This window comes from Amblyomma americanum, chromosome 2 (assembly GCF_052857255.1).
Source record: "Amblyomma americanum isolate KBUSLIRL-KWMA chromosome 2, ASM5285725v1, whole genome shotgun sequence".
Taxonomy (NCBI): Eukaryota; Metazoa; Arthropoda; class Arachnida; order Ixodida; family Ixodidae; genus Amblyomma; species Amblyomma americanum.
The window spans coordinates 23,401,144-23,417,265 of NC_135498.1; the positions used below are offsets into that span (position 1 = coordinate 23,401,144).

At 44.1% G+C, this 16,122-nt stretch overlaps 1 protein-coding gene across 1 annotated transcript; it reads left to right on the forward strand.

The window, feature by feature from the left end:
- The first annotated feature begins 2,461 nt into the window (after nt 1-2,461).
- On the forward strand, nt 2,462-15,474 carry LOC144120765 (uncharacterized). The gene is made up of 3 exons (XM_077653454.1): nt 2,462-2,760; nt 4,576-4,786; nt 14,290-15,474. Exons 1-3 carry the CDS (start codon nt 2,608-2,610, stop codon nt 14,520-14,522), a joined length of 597 nt encoding a protein of 198 aa, XP_077509580.1. The 5' UTR covers nt 2,462-2,607; the 3' UTR covers nt 14,523-15,474.
- The last annotated feature ends 648 nt before the right edge of the window (nt 15,475-16,122 follow it).

Genomic DNA, 16,122 nt, shown 5'->3' on the forward strand with positions numbered 1-16,122 from the left:
TCCGGTGTTTGAATGAGGGCAGCGCACTTTCGCTATCATTGGCGCTGAGACGATCACGGAAATACCGCCGAAGTCTAAGGTTGTGTGCAAACCATAGAGATGTTTTAATTTATCGAATCCACCCGATGTGGGGCAAAAGTTCAACTCTCGCGAAACAAGACTCATTTCAGCACTAGAAAGAGCAACATTTGATAAACCGACGACACTGGTGGATAGAAGGGAATCAGACTTTTAACAGCATTAGTTATTGAAGCAACGCCACAGCCGTTTGCTGTTTGCAGCAGTGCTAGAGAGGGGGCAACTTTATCGCGCTGAAATTTTTAAATGTTAACTTTAAGACCTCTGCTGCCTTTTTCCTTTCGTAGTCATCTAACACGGCTAATTCCTCTTCTTTCAGCATACAAGAGACAATTCGTTGTCTTTCTTTGTTTGTGAACGATTTTGCTGTTGAGCTGTAATACTCGGTGACAATACTGGTAAGATCGAGTATTGCCCTCTTTAGGACCTCTTCGTATCTAGTCCTATCACGGGCGGATATTTCTGAGGTCGCCGGCTGCACAGAAATTCTAAAACCTTTTGACATGCAGTAAGCATCCGCGTGCACTTTGAGAGAGGATGCATGCAACTCGGAACGGACGCGTGTTTCGAGTACTTTTTGAATCCTAACGAAGTTTCGCTTCTAGACAACGTAAAGTCTACAACACCAGGCAGTCAGGCTCTAGGAGGTCCTTGATGCTTGTTTTGTTGCGGATAACATCGTTGCGTTGTTGATGCCACGCTGACCGAACACTTTTGGGCAGAAGGTCACGTGCCAGCACGGTGCTTGGTCTTGCGTTTCGCCTTCGGCGGGCTGGGTCTTTTACAAGGAATGGTACCCGATGTTACGCTGTGGTTCACACGTTGGGTAACTGTTACCGTCCAGGGTCGAGGATTACACGGGGTAGAGTCTTGGACACTCTTCAAGGTCTCGTTGTTTGGACTGGCTGTTCACTCGGTCGGGCCACGACGAGGTATCGAAGCAACATTCCGGCTGGATGCACATCTGTCGAAAGTGACTGGCCAGAATCGTTGCACACTCGAAACTCAGCTGCAGTCCATCGGCGGCTAGGATACGGCAAGGAGGCAGCCACTCGAGACCATGGGCCGGGCAGAACACGAGCCTTGACTTGAGACAGAAGTCTCGCAGAAGGGTCTTGAAGAGACATGCCTGTGCGTTGCAGTGGTAGACAAAAGCCTGGTTTCTGTTACCACGCCGGCGTTTTTCAGATCTTGGCAGAATTAAGGTTGCGTCAATACGCTGAATCTCCACTGACGTTTCGGCAGAGTCCCTCAATACTTTTTCGGCCGTGGACCGGCCTTCGTCTGAAAAAACAATATTCCGCAATATTCCGCAGGCTTGTAAGTTCGCCACGTGTCTATGTTCTCTTGATATTTTAGATGACCCTTTACACATAAGTTTAGCGCTTTTGCGATTGTATGATTATGACCCCATTTTAGGTTTGAGTTTTTTTTACATATTAACCGTCATTGGTGCATATAGTGATAACATCATCATATAAATTTAGAACAGTTTAACGTAAAGAAACGTCATGATAACAAAAAGAAATGTTTTTTTAGCACGTCTGTTTTCCTTTAATGGTAATAAGTTGTGCGCTTCAAATGCAATGAGATTTTAGTCATGCGCGAGTGAATTATTTTTTTCTTTAAGTGTGTTGCCAACCTGGCAATGCACTAAAGACTGATATCCAACTGAGCATCCAAATGCAACGTGACCTACCAATTAGACTACTGCTGCGTCCGACTGGCCGGAACTCTATTTAGATTGTCCAGTTGGGAGTCCATGCCAAATGTCCAATTGGAAAAGTCAGTTTGAAACTGAATTGGTTCAGTTGGGGAGTCCATCTGGGCTATCTAAATAGAGTTCGGGCCAGTTGGAACAAACTAGGAACCAGTTAAAACTCAATTGGTTTCAATTGTTTTTTTTTTTTTTTACAGGGAAGTAATGGTCCTGAAGACATCCTCGGTTTTGAAAGCAAGTTCGCTCTCTTGCAGCACGCGCAGCAATTGTTTTCGGTTTCTCTCTTTTACTGCTGTGTAATCGCCATCGCGACAACTTACAACTGTTGCTGGATGAATAAAAACGAGAGGTCTGATAATCGAAAGCTCAGTAAAACGCTTTACATACTGTGTAACGCAACCGCTACAGGATTCAGCATTGTGACAAAAAAAAAAAAGAAAACTTGAGAAATGGAGTCCTTGAAAACTATAATTTATAGATGCGGGTTTCGTTAATAAGTAATGCTGTGTTTAGAGAAGATACTAAAACTAAAATCCGGGCAATTAATCTTGAGACGCTTACGTAAATGTATATGACAGACGAACAACAATCTGCCATATTTACACACACATATCAGAGTTTTGCTATGTTGTTACTTTCCAGGGTAGCCGCCCGCGGCGCTGCTGTAGCGCCGCTTCGCCGGCCGCCCGATTTGCTTTTCAGGCGTTGTGCCAGCTGCTGGCGGTTGATTCAAGTTCGTATTTGATTTTAAACGGGTTTTCGCGGAGCGTTTTTTTCTTCCGGGTTGCCGATAGAAAACACATGTCGACATGGGGCAGTACCTAGGCAAACCGTTTGGCGAAAACAGCGCACTCCCAGCCCAAAGTACGCCGTTGCCTGTGCGGCGGCACACCAAAGTGTTAACCTTGTCGGAGCTGGACCCCCGGTCGCCTACGGCCGAGATCCCGAGGACGCCCATACAAGTGAGCTCGCTACATTTTGAATTTCTTGGTGTCCAAGTACCGTCGGCACAACTTACCTCGGCCCACCTGGTTCCCAACGCTTTTTGCTCGAAAAGCGGCGTCTTTTGGGCCGCCACTTTTCTGCAGGGCATAATGGCGGTATTTTTAGTTTGCGAGCGCCTCACCTCCCGATCATAGTCGCTGCTTGCTTTTCCCGCCTCGTTACCTCTAACCGGCTCTTTTGTACGATGCGCGTAAAGTCTCGTCCCTATAATGATTCATGGCGGCGTAATTCCTTTTGTGTTGTTGAGCTGAATCAATTTTGAATCCATGGTATTTTTCTTAAATTCTGTAACACATCACACCGTTGCCTTGTCGATAAACGTCCTCATCTTAAAACACATTCACTGTCGTCCAACTTTTTGCCCGGTCGCAGCAAGTACTCCTGACATGGTGCGAACTACGATCGTTACCGCATGATAGTAACTTCTCTTGTTATGGCATGCGTTTCCGTTTCGTAATAGCTCGAAACGTTGGGTAACATTTGAGTGCAGAAGTTGCGCCACTTTTTGTTGTCGCCACTACTAGTTAACTGAGGGACCTGTTTTTGTTTACCGTGACAAGAACGAACTTTCTTATCCGAATGCTGACGCCAAACTGCGGCTCCAGTTGATTGTAGTCTTCATTAAGTTAAACGCCGACAGTTTCCACTTACCACTCAAGCGGAAGGGTACGCTCTACATCATGTTAAAGCGCTGTGTTGACATAGATGCTTATTTTTTCTGGCGACATGGTTACCCTGTGAAACATGTCATGGATCTGCCTTCCTGTAGCCCCTAGACTGCTAGCCGAGTTTTGTGTACATTGTGCAAATAAGAAGTCTACTAACGACATCATGCACTTCGCTATTGAGGACACTGCATCATTTTTTTTCAAGCCAAGAGTGTTAAAGGCTTGGACAGAGTAAAGTTGTATAAAGCATTCTCTGGATTGCAAGATTGGGGGCAACCTCGCTTGTGAACTGTGAATGCGCTGCAGCATATTTGAGTGTGGGAAAAGTAGATAGCTGGGACCTCCATGCTAGTGTGTATTGGCTTCCACTTTTCTTGTAAGCCATGTGCCATACATTTTTCATGCTGATTTTACCCGAGTCTTGCAGCCCAAACAGAATTTTTACAAATCAGGTTAAACTCATTTCTAGCCTAAAATAAGCACTCTAGGGAACTTAGCTTTCCTGTGCACAAAGCTGAAGGCTCCGCATGAAAATTAACCTCTTTTAAACTGCTTTGGTGCTTTTTATTTGTGACGGTGCTTTTGGTCCCCTTTACGCTCTGGGCATTAAGGGCAGCCCAATCAGACTCCCTCTAATTCAAACAAATGTTTGGTTCCCATTGGGCTCGAACTTCAGAGAATTTACTGTGCAGTCGAGTCGTTTAATTCAGTCTTAAAGAAGACCTAAATTTTGTTCATTTGAATGATGAAGAGCTTCAATTAACAGAAGCCTTTGTAATATACAGGATCAAAATGTCAGTTTGTGTAGACCGGCAGTTAGAATTAATGAAAGTCCACTGTCAGAGCCAATGAACAGTATATCTGCCTTCACAGGTTCTCTGTAAAATGTTCTTTTCGGCAGCTTGAATGCCAAGCTTATAATTTCTGGTATTAAATGGCACTCCTTGCTAGCTGCAGAAAGCTGAAAGAAAAAGGTGCATTGCTCTAAAAGAGTCTTGCAAAAAAAGTGATTAACTCTGCATCTCCTAATGAAGTCCCACACAGAATACTGAATAACCAGATGGCAGTGAAAAACTACTATACTTCCTGTCTTGAACTTCACAGATGGAGGCTGCAGCACTGCCCGGTGGCTCACCGGAAATTGATACAGAGCTCGATCCAAGGTCACCTACACAGGCTTTTCAGCGTACTCCGATACCCTTGGGGATCATGCTTCACAGGCCCGTTCCACAAGACAGTCCCTCTGCTGAGTACTATAAGAAGAGACCTGTGCTGCCAAGTGTCTTGGATAGCCCGACTGTAGCAATGCAGAGAGGTTAGTGATAACACCTCTTCTTTTAGCGAGCTAGCACCTATAGTGTTCATTCCTCGCACTTAGCTGCTGTTTGTCTGTTTTTGTTTGTTTGTGTGAAGTGTGCTTTGTGGCAGGCAGCCCACCTGCCCACTGGGAAGTGGGCAACCTGCCATGTGTGTGCATGCATGCATGTATGTGTACTGACCACAGTGCAAACTGCCCACCGTGGCAGGTGGCAGTTCAGTTATTGGTCACAAGAGGTTGCTCAGCAATCTTGGTCTCACAAGCCCCACCGACAGCAGCAACTGCCATTGCAAGGTAGTGGCGCACCGCTCAACCACTGCGCCAGGTGTGGCCTAAAGACTCCCAGGGATCTATGGATGTAACATAGAGAATGACCCATTATCACCATCCGAACAACTTCCATCTGTGAACAGTGAATCCGAGCTCCGGAACCGAAGTGAAAACTAAAGAGCTAGCGCACCTAATTCGCAGTTGGCCTAACTACACAGATAAACCGTCAAGTTTCCACACAATCTCTGTATAGTTTGTGCAACTTCATGCTAAGCAGCTTTAGTGTTGGAGGAATGCAGTAATTGTCAGGTTAGGATTCTGTTATCTCTCAAGTGGATAAGTGCAGCTAAGTCACCTGAAAGGATGATTCACAGGATTCATAAAAGAAATCTCACTTTGTTTCTAAAGCTGAAGCTTCAGCGCTTGACGCATCTTGACATTCATGCCTACACAATTATTATGCAATTTTTTGCTGCATGTACTTGTATATAAACAGTGTGTGTGTAATGAACTACATTACATGCACATCGGCCACTAAAGATTATAGCATGTGGTTACTGCCAGCTCTGCAAGCTTTGCAGTGTAATACTGTGCTACTGAGCAATGCGATACATCCTCAAGTGAGGCATGCAACACCAAGCATCGAATTCAGTTGCAAAATTCTGCCTTTCCTTTCCACAAACTGCTTTTTCTTTACTTTCTTAGGAGCAAACAAACTTTCGTCTTTTTCTCTGTGAACATGTAAAGAACTGATGTCAGTACCTCTACGAGGTTCATATTGCATGAGCAGAATGTTGTTGCAAGCCAAGCTGGAAGATGGTGCCACCTAGTTGCGCTTGTGCTGCTGCTGGTCTATGGCGGAACAGCAGGTGCAAGCGCTTCTCTTGGTTGTGACTATCTTTGGCAGTGAAAGCACAGCTGGCTCAGGCCCACCTCAATTACACTGCCACAAACGGTGCACTCTCTTTGATCGGACCACTGGCCTGGTCAGACCACTGGCAAGTGCTGCACCATTTGTAAAGTGTAAAACTGCATTTGTGTGTGAAAATCCACTTGTGGGATGGTATGTGTCAGCTGCACTGGCTCTTGCATCACTGCTCGCATTGGAAGCTCTGGCTTCTTACAGAATACAAAGTGGTCTCATCAACCTCAGCTGTGTTGCACACTCCTCTTATGAATGTGAGCCATTCTTAAATGAGTCAGAAATTTGATAAAAGGGTGTGACCAGGAGGTACAAAAGCTTCTCAGGGTGTTTTTTATCGGCAAGAAGAGAAATCTTTGTGCAAGCAAGCGGTCGATTCTTTTGCATGATAGTAGAAGCATATTTTTAATCTTGCCTAAAGTAGCAAGATTCAGAAATTTTCTCTTTTTTATTTACCCAACATGTCTGTAACAGGTCTACATGGGGGGAACACACTAATGCAAAAAACAACAATCAGTTGCAAAGTACAAGAAAGACTGCATGTCTGTTTGATAGTATAAGCTTGTCAGAAAGTAATATTTAACATATTTTATTTACCTCCAGAGCTTGCAATAGGACATCACATAGAAAACTTTTCTGAAATTGTGTCAGGGTGTAAACATGTATGCATGCTTACAAAGGGAATTAGCTGTGTCTGCGCCTATCCTTTTAATCTGTCTGTGTGCATGCGTGTGCATTTCTCTCGTGCAAAGCAACTTAAAAAAAAAACATTGGAATGACAATGCGCCCATCACTGCACCATTCCTCGTGTGGCAATGTAGGTTAAAGCAACATGACTTCAAAAACAAAAAAAAATTCCCCAAATCCCAGATTTCACGCCCTTCCTTTGAAGTGAGCAGTGATGGCAACAGCTGTACTGCTTTCAGGGGATGAAACCCACCCAGACTTCACACTTAGTGGAGATCATGGTAACATTGCGGAGTTTTCAGTTAGGATGCACTTATATTAATGAAAACCTTCACTCGTGAATTATAGAAGGGAATCCTCTTGTGCAGCTGTCACTTTTGAGAAACTCATCAGCCATCCCCATGATGTTGCTGTGCATCCAGAAGCACCAAAATTCAGAATGTCACACTTCTTGATGTGCTGCAACACATTTCCACATTTGTCAGAGCACTCTGGACACATTTATTTATGTGCATACTGCAGACCATGGTTAGGTCCAAGCAGGAAGGGCAGGTGCACAAAAAGCAAAAGTAAAGCAACAAAAATACAATACAGCAAAGATAATGTAGTAAAACAACAATACAGCAATGCAAGACAAAGCAGAAAAAATACATAATACGCAATATCAAAGATGGCTGAGGAACGCGTCTGTTTTTCAGGGTTGATTTGGTTCGGTTAATGAGTTCCAGTCAGATATGGTGCGTGGGAAAAAGGAAAACTTGAATGAGTTAGTCCGGGCAAAATATGGTTTTAAAAGAGCTTTGTGATAGTGTCGTGTATTCCGTGTTGGCATTGGGGAAAGATAAGCAGAAGGGTCAAGTCTGAGTTTATTATTAAGAAGTAATGAAAGAAAATCTAAACGAAAATTTCGTCTTCTTACCTGTAGTTCTTCAATACCGTTAGCACGCATCAAGTCTGAGGGGGAGTCAGTGGGTAGATATTTTGAATATATGAATCTAATTGCTTTCCTTTGAACGTTCTCGAGCTTTCTTATGTTAGACTTAGTATACGGGTCCCAAATTATGCAAGCATATTCAAGCTTGGGTCTAATTAGAGCATTGTAACCTAAGAGCTTAACGTTAGCGGGGGCGTTTCGAAGTTTATGCCTTATATAACAAAGCTTACGGAATGCGAGTGAACAGATGTTATCTATGTGAGTGTTCCAGGAAAGGTTATTAGTAAGTGTTACACCCAAGTACTTTACGGACGCTACTTGTTGCAATGGTGATGATTCTAATTTATATGCATATTGTAGAGTGTTTATCTTGTTGGTTATGCGAAGAGAAACACTTTTATCTGCGTTCAGTGTCATGTCCCAGCGCTTGCACCACTCTACAATATTAGTAAGCGTATTTTGTAGGTCATTCTGATCGTTTTCATTGCTAACATCGCGAAATAAAACACAGTCATCAGCATATAATCGAATATGTACGCCAGTACAAACTTCACCGATGATGTCGTTAATGTATATTAGAAAGAGTAGTGGCCCCAGTACGCTTCCCTGTGGCACACCTGATGGGACTGGGAGACAGCCAGACTGGTGACGACCGATTGAAACATGTTGACTCCGGTTAGTTAAATAATCATTTATCCAGGAAATAAATATAAGCGGAAGTCCAATAGTTTTTAGTTTTAGAATAAGGCTGTGGTGTGGAACTTTGTCAAACGCTTTACTGAAATCTAGAAAGATCGCGTCAATCTGGCTGTTATTGTCAAGTGATGCCGCAAATGAATGGATAACTGAAAGTAGTTGAGTTACTGTGGAAAACCCTTTGCGAAAACCATGCTGGTAATCTGTCAGAATGTTGTTGCGATCTAAGAATTCATTAATGCTAGTTGCGACAATATGTTCCATTAATTTGCAGCAAGATGACGTTAAGGATATAGGTCGATAATTGGTCACCTGAAGGCGGTCGCCTTTTTTTAAATACAGGTACGACTCGGGCTATCTTCCAGTCCTCTGGTACACACCCGGTTAACAATGACGCGCGAAATATAATAACCAAAAACCTGGCCAGAGATTCAGCATACCTCCGAAGAAAACCGTTAGGAATATCGTCGGGCCCTGGGGATGATTTAGTTTTCAGGTTTAGTAACATTGAAACGACACCATCATACGAGATGAAGTTAACTTCAGATGGATGTGCTGAAGTTGTGCTTGGTGCATCGTACAGTTTTGGTTTAGAAAATACACTGTGAAAGTAATTGTTAAAATGGTGAGCAATGGCAGGCTGATTGGTAACCGTTGTACCGTTGATAGTCATTTCTGATATAGGGGCTTTTTTATCGCTAATGTGGCGCCAGAATTTACCCGGGTCGTTTTTTATGAAGTTCGGCAGAGTTGTTTTGAAATAATAATCTTTTGAACGGCGTACAGCAAGGGCGAGGTTTTCTCTTAAATGGTTGATTGTGCTCTGCTGTGCACAATGCTTTTTTAGCCTTTTGATTCGGCGTCTGAGATGAATGATACTGCGTGTCATCCAAGGCGTCTGCTTGCGAATGTTTTTGTATTTTACAGGTATGAAATTTATAAGGCAATAGTGACACATTTTCTTAAACTGATTCCAGAGTGCGCAGGCGTCGGTTCCATCAAATTCGACAATGCATGTTTCAAGATGCTCAATAACTGAGGCGTCATCGGCACGTGTGAAGTCCATGATACGATGTGCTTTACATGTTTTTGTCTTGGCAAGCGGTTTTATGGGAATGAAAACACTAACAAGATGATGATCTGAAAGTCCTGGTGCGATAGACACATTGCAATCATGGAAAACATGGGGAACAAATGCAAGATCCAACACTGAATTACTCATGCGAAATTCGCGGGTTGGCTCGCGAACCACTTGACACAAGTTGTGCGTGAACATAATGTCGAATACAATATCCACGTTTTTTTTGTACCCGGAACATGGCTGCAGACGTTCCCAGTCAACGCCAGGTAAGTTGAAATCACCGAATAGCAATATTTTACTCTTTTTGAAATTTGACATGTGAACTTGTAAATTAGTTAGATAATCTTGCGTTACGTTAGGAGGCCTGTAAACCGCATACAAAATAAAGCAATGTCCCCAGCAAAACAGTTTCATGCAAAGGCACTCAAGATCAGGTACATCTTCTAGCGAAACAGCCTGTATATTATTTTTAATGAGTACTGCAACTCCTCCACCTCTCGAGGGCCTATCCTTGCGAAATACCTTGTACGAGGGTGGAAAGATGAGGTCGTCGGTAATCTCGCTGTGCAGCCAAGTTTCTGTTATAACCGCAACGTGAGGGTCATGTTGTAGGAGAAGGATTTCAAGCTGCTCGGTTTTATTGGCGACGCTTCGAGCGTTAACATTAATTATTCGGAGATGCTTATTCACTGTCACTGTCGCAATTCCTTTGTCACCTCTATTACGTTTATGTTGGGGAAATCGGTATTTAGAAGCAGAGACCTTATTATGGCTTAGAATTGCGTGATCTATGGAGTTGACTGCACCACTGAAGGCGTTAAGGGTCGTGTCTGTTTCATACGATAGTTTTTTCGCAAAGGCACCTTGTCGTTCTTTTCATAGTCCCAAACGTAGGCTTGACTGTTGATAAAAATTTTGTCGAAAACTAATGAAACTTTGTCGCCTTTATCGCGGTTCGGCTTGGTACTGTTCCAGAGATTTCTTCTTATGTCTCTTGTTTTATAGGAAAAGTCTTCACCGATCGATAGACCACTGTCTTTCAGTTTACGTCCTTGCTTTAGAATTTCGGTTTTTTGACGGGAGTCCAGGAGCTTGAATATAACTGGCCTAGTTTTGTTCTCTGCAGGTTTTCCCAAACGATGAATGCGCTCTATGGTAACTGGTGCGAGATCAAGTTTGTCCTGAATGATCTTTTGGTTAACATCACGCTCCAAGGACTCAGAAGTCTCGTCATCTTCTTCTTTGAAGCCGTAAACAATTAAGTTCGATCTACGGCTGCGGTTTTCCAAGTCATCTATTCTGTTTTCCAGGTTTTGAATTACACGATTCATAGATTCGAGCTGGTCTTGACAGAGAACGATTTTGGCTTCCAGTCTCGATACTGCGTCTAGTTTAGTTTCTATGTCAGTCAACCGTTTTTCTTTTATCTCTTTGATGTCTGCAGCTATATCTTCCAGTTGTTTTGAAAGCTGTGCATTATTGGGACCCGGATTTGTCTCAATATCACCATCCAGCGCTAACAATTCTTTCAAGTACAGAGCAACTCGATAGAAGAACCAACACATCCGTGGGCACGGCAGCAGAAATAGAAAGGGATCACTAGAACGAATACATTTTGCGTAGCGTTTCCTCACCTGCGGAATGAAGAGGAACGGATTACGTGACCGCATCCCTGAAATGCCACCGTGCCCAGTGGGCGCGCCGGTCCCGAGTGGGTCATTTATAGGCTGGTGATGTGGTGGCGCTGTTCCTTGGTCATGCACGCTGTCATCGGTGCGTGTAGCCGCTGACTGTCTTATCACGAAATTCCAGGGCGTCGGTTGAAGCACCGGACCCACGTGGAAGGCGGTGATGTTCTGGATGACGAACTCCTTTTCATGCACAGGCGGCCCGGCGAAGCAGCTGGCGATGGCCAACAGCACACCGATCCACAACTGCGGAATGAAGAGGAACGGATTACGTGACCGCATCCCTGAAATGCCACCGTGCCCAGTGGGCGCGCCGGTCCCGAGTGGGTCATTTATAGGCTGGTGATGTGGTGGCGCTGTTCCTTGGTCATGCACGCTGTCATCGGTGCGTGTAGCCGCTGACTGTCTTATCACGAAATTCCAGGGCGTCGGTTGAAGCACCGGACCCACGTGGAAGGCGGTGATGTTCTGGATGACGAACTCCTTTTCATGCACAGGCGGCCCGGCGAAGCAGCTGGCGATGGCCAACAGCACACCGATCCACAACTGCGGAATGAAGAGGAACGGATTACGTGACCGCATCCCTGAAATGCCACCGTGCTCATGACTAATCTTGCAGATTCTCTGGAATAGTTGGGTTTGTACGTTCTGTTAATAATACCGCTGTAGTGTGACCAGACGTCTCGGTTTGGGTGGGACAGTCTCACTTTTGGGTCTGTGGCCCCACTGTCCAACCAATCTGGCTGTGGGACGTGTTTTATATCGCTCTGGCTCCCCAACCAAAGCCCGCATGGAGGAAAAGGGCCATTATCACTATGCGGCTGAAAGCCAAATGCACTTTTAGAAGGATGCAGATATGTTGCGGAGAGGACACACCTCAGAGGCCATCCCACCCCTTTAGGTAAAGCCATAGTATCAAAGGATGGGCCAGTTACAGGAGAATAAGAAATCTGAGGCGAGAGCAGTTGGATTCATCCTCAATGATTACTTTAGTGCTTTTGCTCTAAGCCAGGGCTCCGCACATGCAACAGAATTTTTCTGGAGGGTTAAGACGCGCAGAGGTGGTTCGAGGGTGGCAGTGGGGTAGGTGGCCGGTCAAACTTTTCCATAACTAATCATGCAAAAATGGGATGTACTTATACACTCAATTGCGTGAATACACAGGATAAATATCTGCCCATCTGACACTCTACCTCCCTCTGCGATATTTACCTTCTCATGGCATCCAGTCTGTTATCTGAATTGAACATCAATTATCCGTTCTCTGCATTATCCACCTGCCTATGTCCGTTTCCTCCTCTTGATTTCAGCTGGAATAGTTTTTTTTTTTCTACAAGCCACTCTACTCTCTTCCTGCTGAGCGAGTTTATGTACTCTCCTCATAAGGTGTTTCAAACCCACTTAATAGCCCGTGTTCTTGTTCGATAGAGTAGTAACTTTGTAATTCCGTATTGTTCCTATTGTACGCACTTTGCAGATCCCTATACAGTGTGCCCCAGCTAATTTGAACCAAGATGTTGAAAAAACCTAAATGTTCTTCAGAAATGAAATCACGTAGATGTTGTGATGGCTTGTCTAAAGTTACAGTACCATTTTTTTTATCCTCCTACTTAAATAATTAGTTGAGGTAAATTAACTTCTTAAATATAGCTTGAAACGTTCAGGCGTCAATAGGAAATTTGTGGAGCTCCACAAATATTGTCCAACCCAGACATTTCCAACGAGATAGAGTTAGCATGGCCGTTTTAATTTGGGAAAAACGAAAGCCCACGGAGTTTAAAAAATACCACATGACAGTGCGCTCCACACGCCCGAATGCGCCGTGATTACAGCGCTCTCATTCGTGCTTTGTAAAAAACATCGCTCGCTTCGCGCCCTTCGTGCTACACATGACAGAGCTTCGCGTTGTGGTTGGTTCCAAGATAAGCACCAGTGGGTTTGGACGGCAGTTGAAAGAAAGCCGGCTCCCGTTTCTGCGGCGATAACTGCGCTCTCACGCTAGCAGATTGTAGAATACGTCGCCAGCCGCCGCCGGTAACGACACAGCCGAGCAAAGATAGAAGCCCTTTCTCGTAAGCGAAAAGATGGTACGGTACTGGCGATGTTTTTTACAAATCACGGATGAGAGCGCTGTAATCACGGCGCATTCTGGCGCACGGAGCGCGCTGTCACGTGGTATTTTTTTTAACTCCGCGGGCTTTCGTTTTTCCCGAATAAAAACGGCCACGCTAAGGCTATCTCGTTGGAAGTGCCTGGGCTGGGCATTATTTATAGAGCTCCACAACTTTCCTATGATGCCTGGACATTTCAAGCTATACTTTGAAAAATAATTAATTTATTTCATGTAAAACGAGCAAAAAAATTGTACTGAAACTTTAGGTAAACCCTAACATCATCCACGCGATTTCAGTTCCGAAGAACGCTTATGTTTTTCTTTAATATTTTGGTCCAAGTTAGCTGGGACACCCTGTATATGCTTGCAGATGTTCAGTAATGAAACAGTGTACATAACAGAGGATTAAGTTTTATCTAGACAGTCATTTACTGCGCTGAGATCGGTGTTAACACGTGTAAGCCAGAACATCTGGAATATTCACATGTGGAGCAAATGGTTTTCGCAGCACTTCCTCCACATTTGCTCCACACCTTAAAAGGACACCGCAAATAACTTCACCCAGTTTTCGTTCTCAGTAAAACTATATTTTTCGCTTTTTACATCTTTAACATTTAAGCCCAAAGCCTTAAAATAAACAGTATTTATTATGAGCAAACCAGAGACTAAAATTAAGTATACTATATCTTGGTGTCACTCAATTCAAACAATTGACATTAATGATGATGTTCAGAGAATTACGGACTGCACGATCACTGGTGGAAGTGGATGGTGGTGCAGTCCAGCATCAGAGGTCTGCACCGTCGTAACAGTTTTCTTGTGCGAACAGCCGCTTTTGGGGATACCTGCATTACATTTCCTTGCCTCCTTTAGCCCATAAAAACTCCATTTTCAGTGAAAGCAGCCTCTGTCGTTACAATATGGAGTCAACTGACATAGGCCAACTGCAGTTTCCCTCAAACACCTTCCATAAGGAAGCCATCATGTTTCAAAAGCTAGGGAAAATGAGCTTGCAATTCTTGCGTCTTACCCCCATGAAATAAGGCTCATGGGGGTCATTAATCATACAATGTGAGCTTGACAATTTCTTTTTTTTTTCTTTAAACCAGAGAGAAGAATGAAGAAGTCCCAGGAGAATATTGCCGACGTGCAGAAGCAGTCGCCTGCAAGCAACACAAGTGAACGCCCTGCGCTGAAGAGCACAAGCCGCCCAAACACCATGTTGCGATCTCTTCAAGAAAGCAACTTGCAGAGAGCTGGCAAAGCGAATTTTGGGACTGCTCCCAAAATGGCGGATTTCTCAAAGGAGAAAGAAAATTGCATCATGCCAGCGAATGCTTGAGGAACGCTCGACCAGGCGCGCCTTTAATTTTAATGTGTCATTGTGTGTTTTTGCTTTAACCCTTATTTTATATGCATGTATAGGGGTGTCTACAAAATGTAAGGGCATGAGCAGAGCACATCTCAGTGATTTAAGGGACCAGACACTTAGTTCTTGTGTCCCAGCATGGACCCATCATATATGTGATGTAAATGAGATGTAAAAAAGAAATGGAAGCTTTCCAGCAGAGCCTTTTTCTCTGATAATGCTTTCCTCAATCATCATGTAACAAAAGTTCATGCAAAGATATTTTTACAGCTGAGCTAAAATACTAAAAAGTAAGCACATGCAGAACGCTGGTCGCAATCACAAATGAAAGGCAAAGGTAGCATGGAACTTGTTAAGCGATGAGCTAGAATTCAGTTTTAGTGCCCTAGTAGACTTCCTTCCATTGTTTTTTCCCCCCCTTCTTCAAGATAAGTAGCTTCCTCTTACATGAGCTGAAGCAACCAGACGATAATATCAGCTACAGTGATCTCATTTCAGTGTGACAACTTGCCCCTCTTCGTTGCCACCCATGTGGACTGTGGCATGCTGCAGAGCACGGCTCTGTGAAGAGGGGCCCTGTCAGTGTCTCCTTTGTGTGCGTGGGTGTGGTTACTCTGCTTGCTCCCTTTGGCAGACACCGTATCGGCGTCTGATGGTCGGGCTACAACACTGTGCTGTCTGGGTAGTCTCGAGAGTGGCTTGGTGTGCTTTCCAGTCTTTGGTTTCACTTGTCAATGGATGGATGAGTCGCTTTGCTGAGAGTGTAGTGTCCTCGTTTCCCTAGGAGCGCTTTTATCAATATTCAGGAGCTTTTTCTTTTGTGAGAATGTAAAACTCAGACCTTTTTTGCCACACTTTGTGCACTGATTGTACAAATATTTTCAAACCGGCACACTAAATAAAGCGTTTTGCACATTTCGGCATATTTTATGGCATTAGCATTCCTCTTTGTGCCGACCATAATGACGGCCAAAACTTGAGTTTCTGTTAAATAAAGCTGCTCATAAATGCTGCTGCACACAGGCTTTGTGATGCCCCTTCAATCAGAACACGTGTGCTGCAGAAATTTATGGGATCAGGCATGCAACTTTGACATGCCTGCATCCACATCATCATCAATGGTAAGATGCAAATGTAAACGCCATTATGCTAACACAGCCAGTATCTGCAGTACGCCATACGGTGCCTAGTAATACTTCCCATGGTCTTTTACTAACTTCTTTAGTATGTTAAACGGGTACAGACACTGAATTCAATGCATAGATCACGGCATGGAGTTTGCCTATACCTAGTAAGTAAAACATCACTGAATTTGTGTTGTGCGATGTTGGTGCATGTTAAGAACCCCTCTAGAGCCCGAAGAACCCAACTAGAGCGTCCCTCGTAGCCTGAGTCACTTTAGGATGCTAAACCCCTAAAAACCAACTTCTTATGTTTTGGCTTTCGTTTCAACAGCCAAACAATAGCAGACTTGTAAGAAGACTGGAGGACACATGAAGCACAAACTGCAATATAGGTAATCGCTGCTTTATCGTTCTATTTCACACTATCTTTTACACCATCTAGCCCCAAA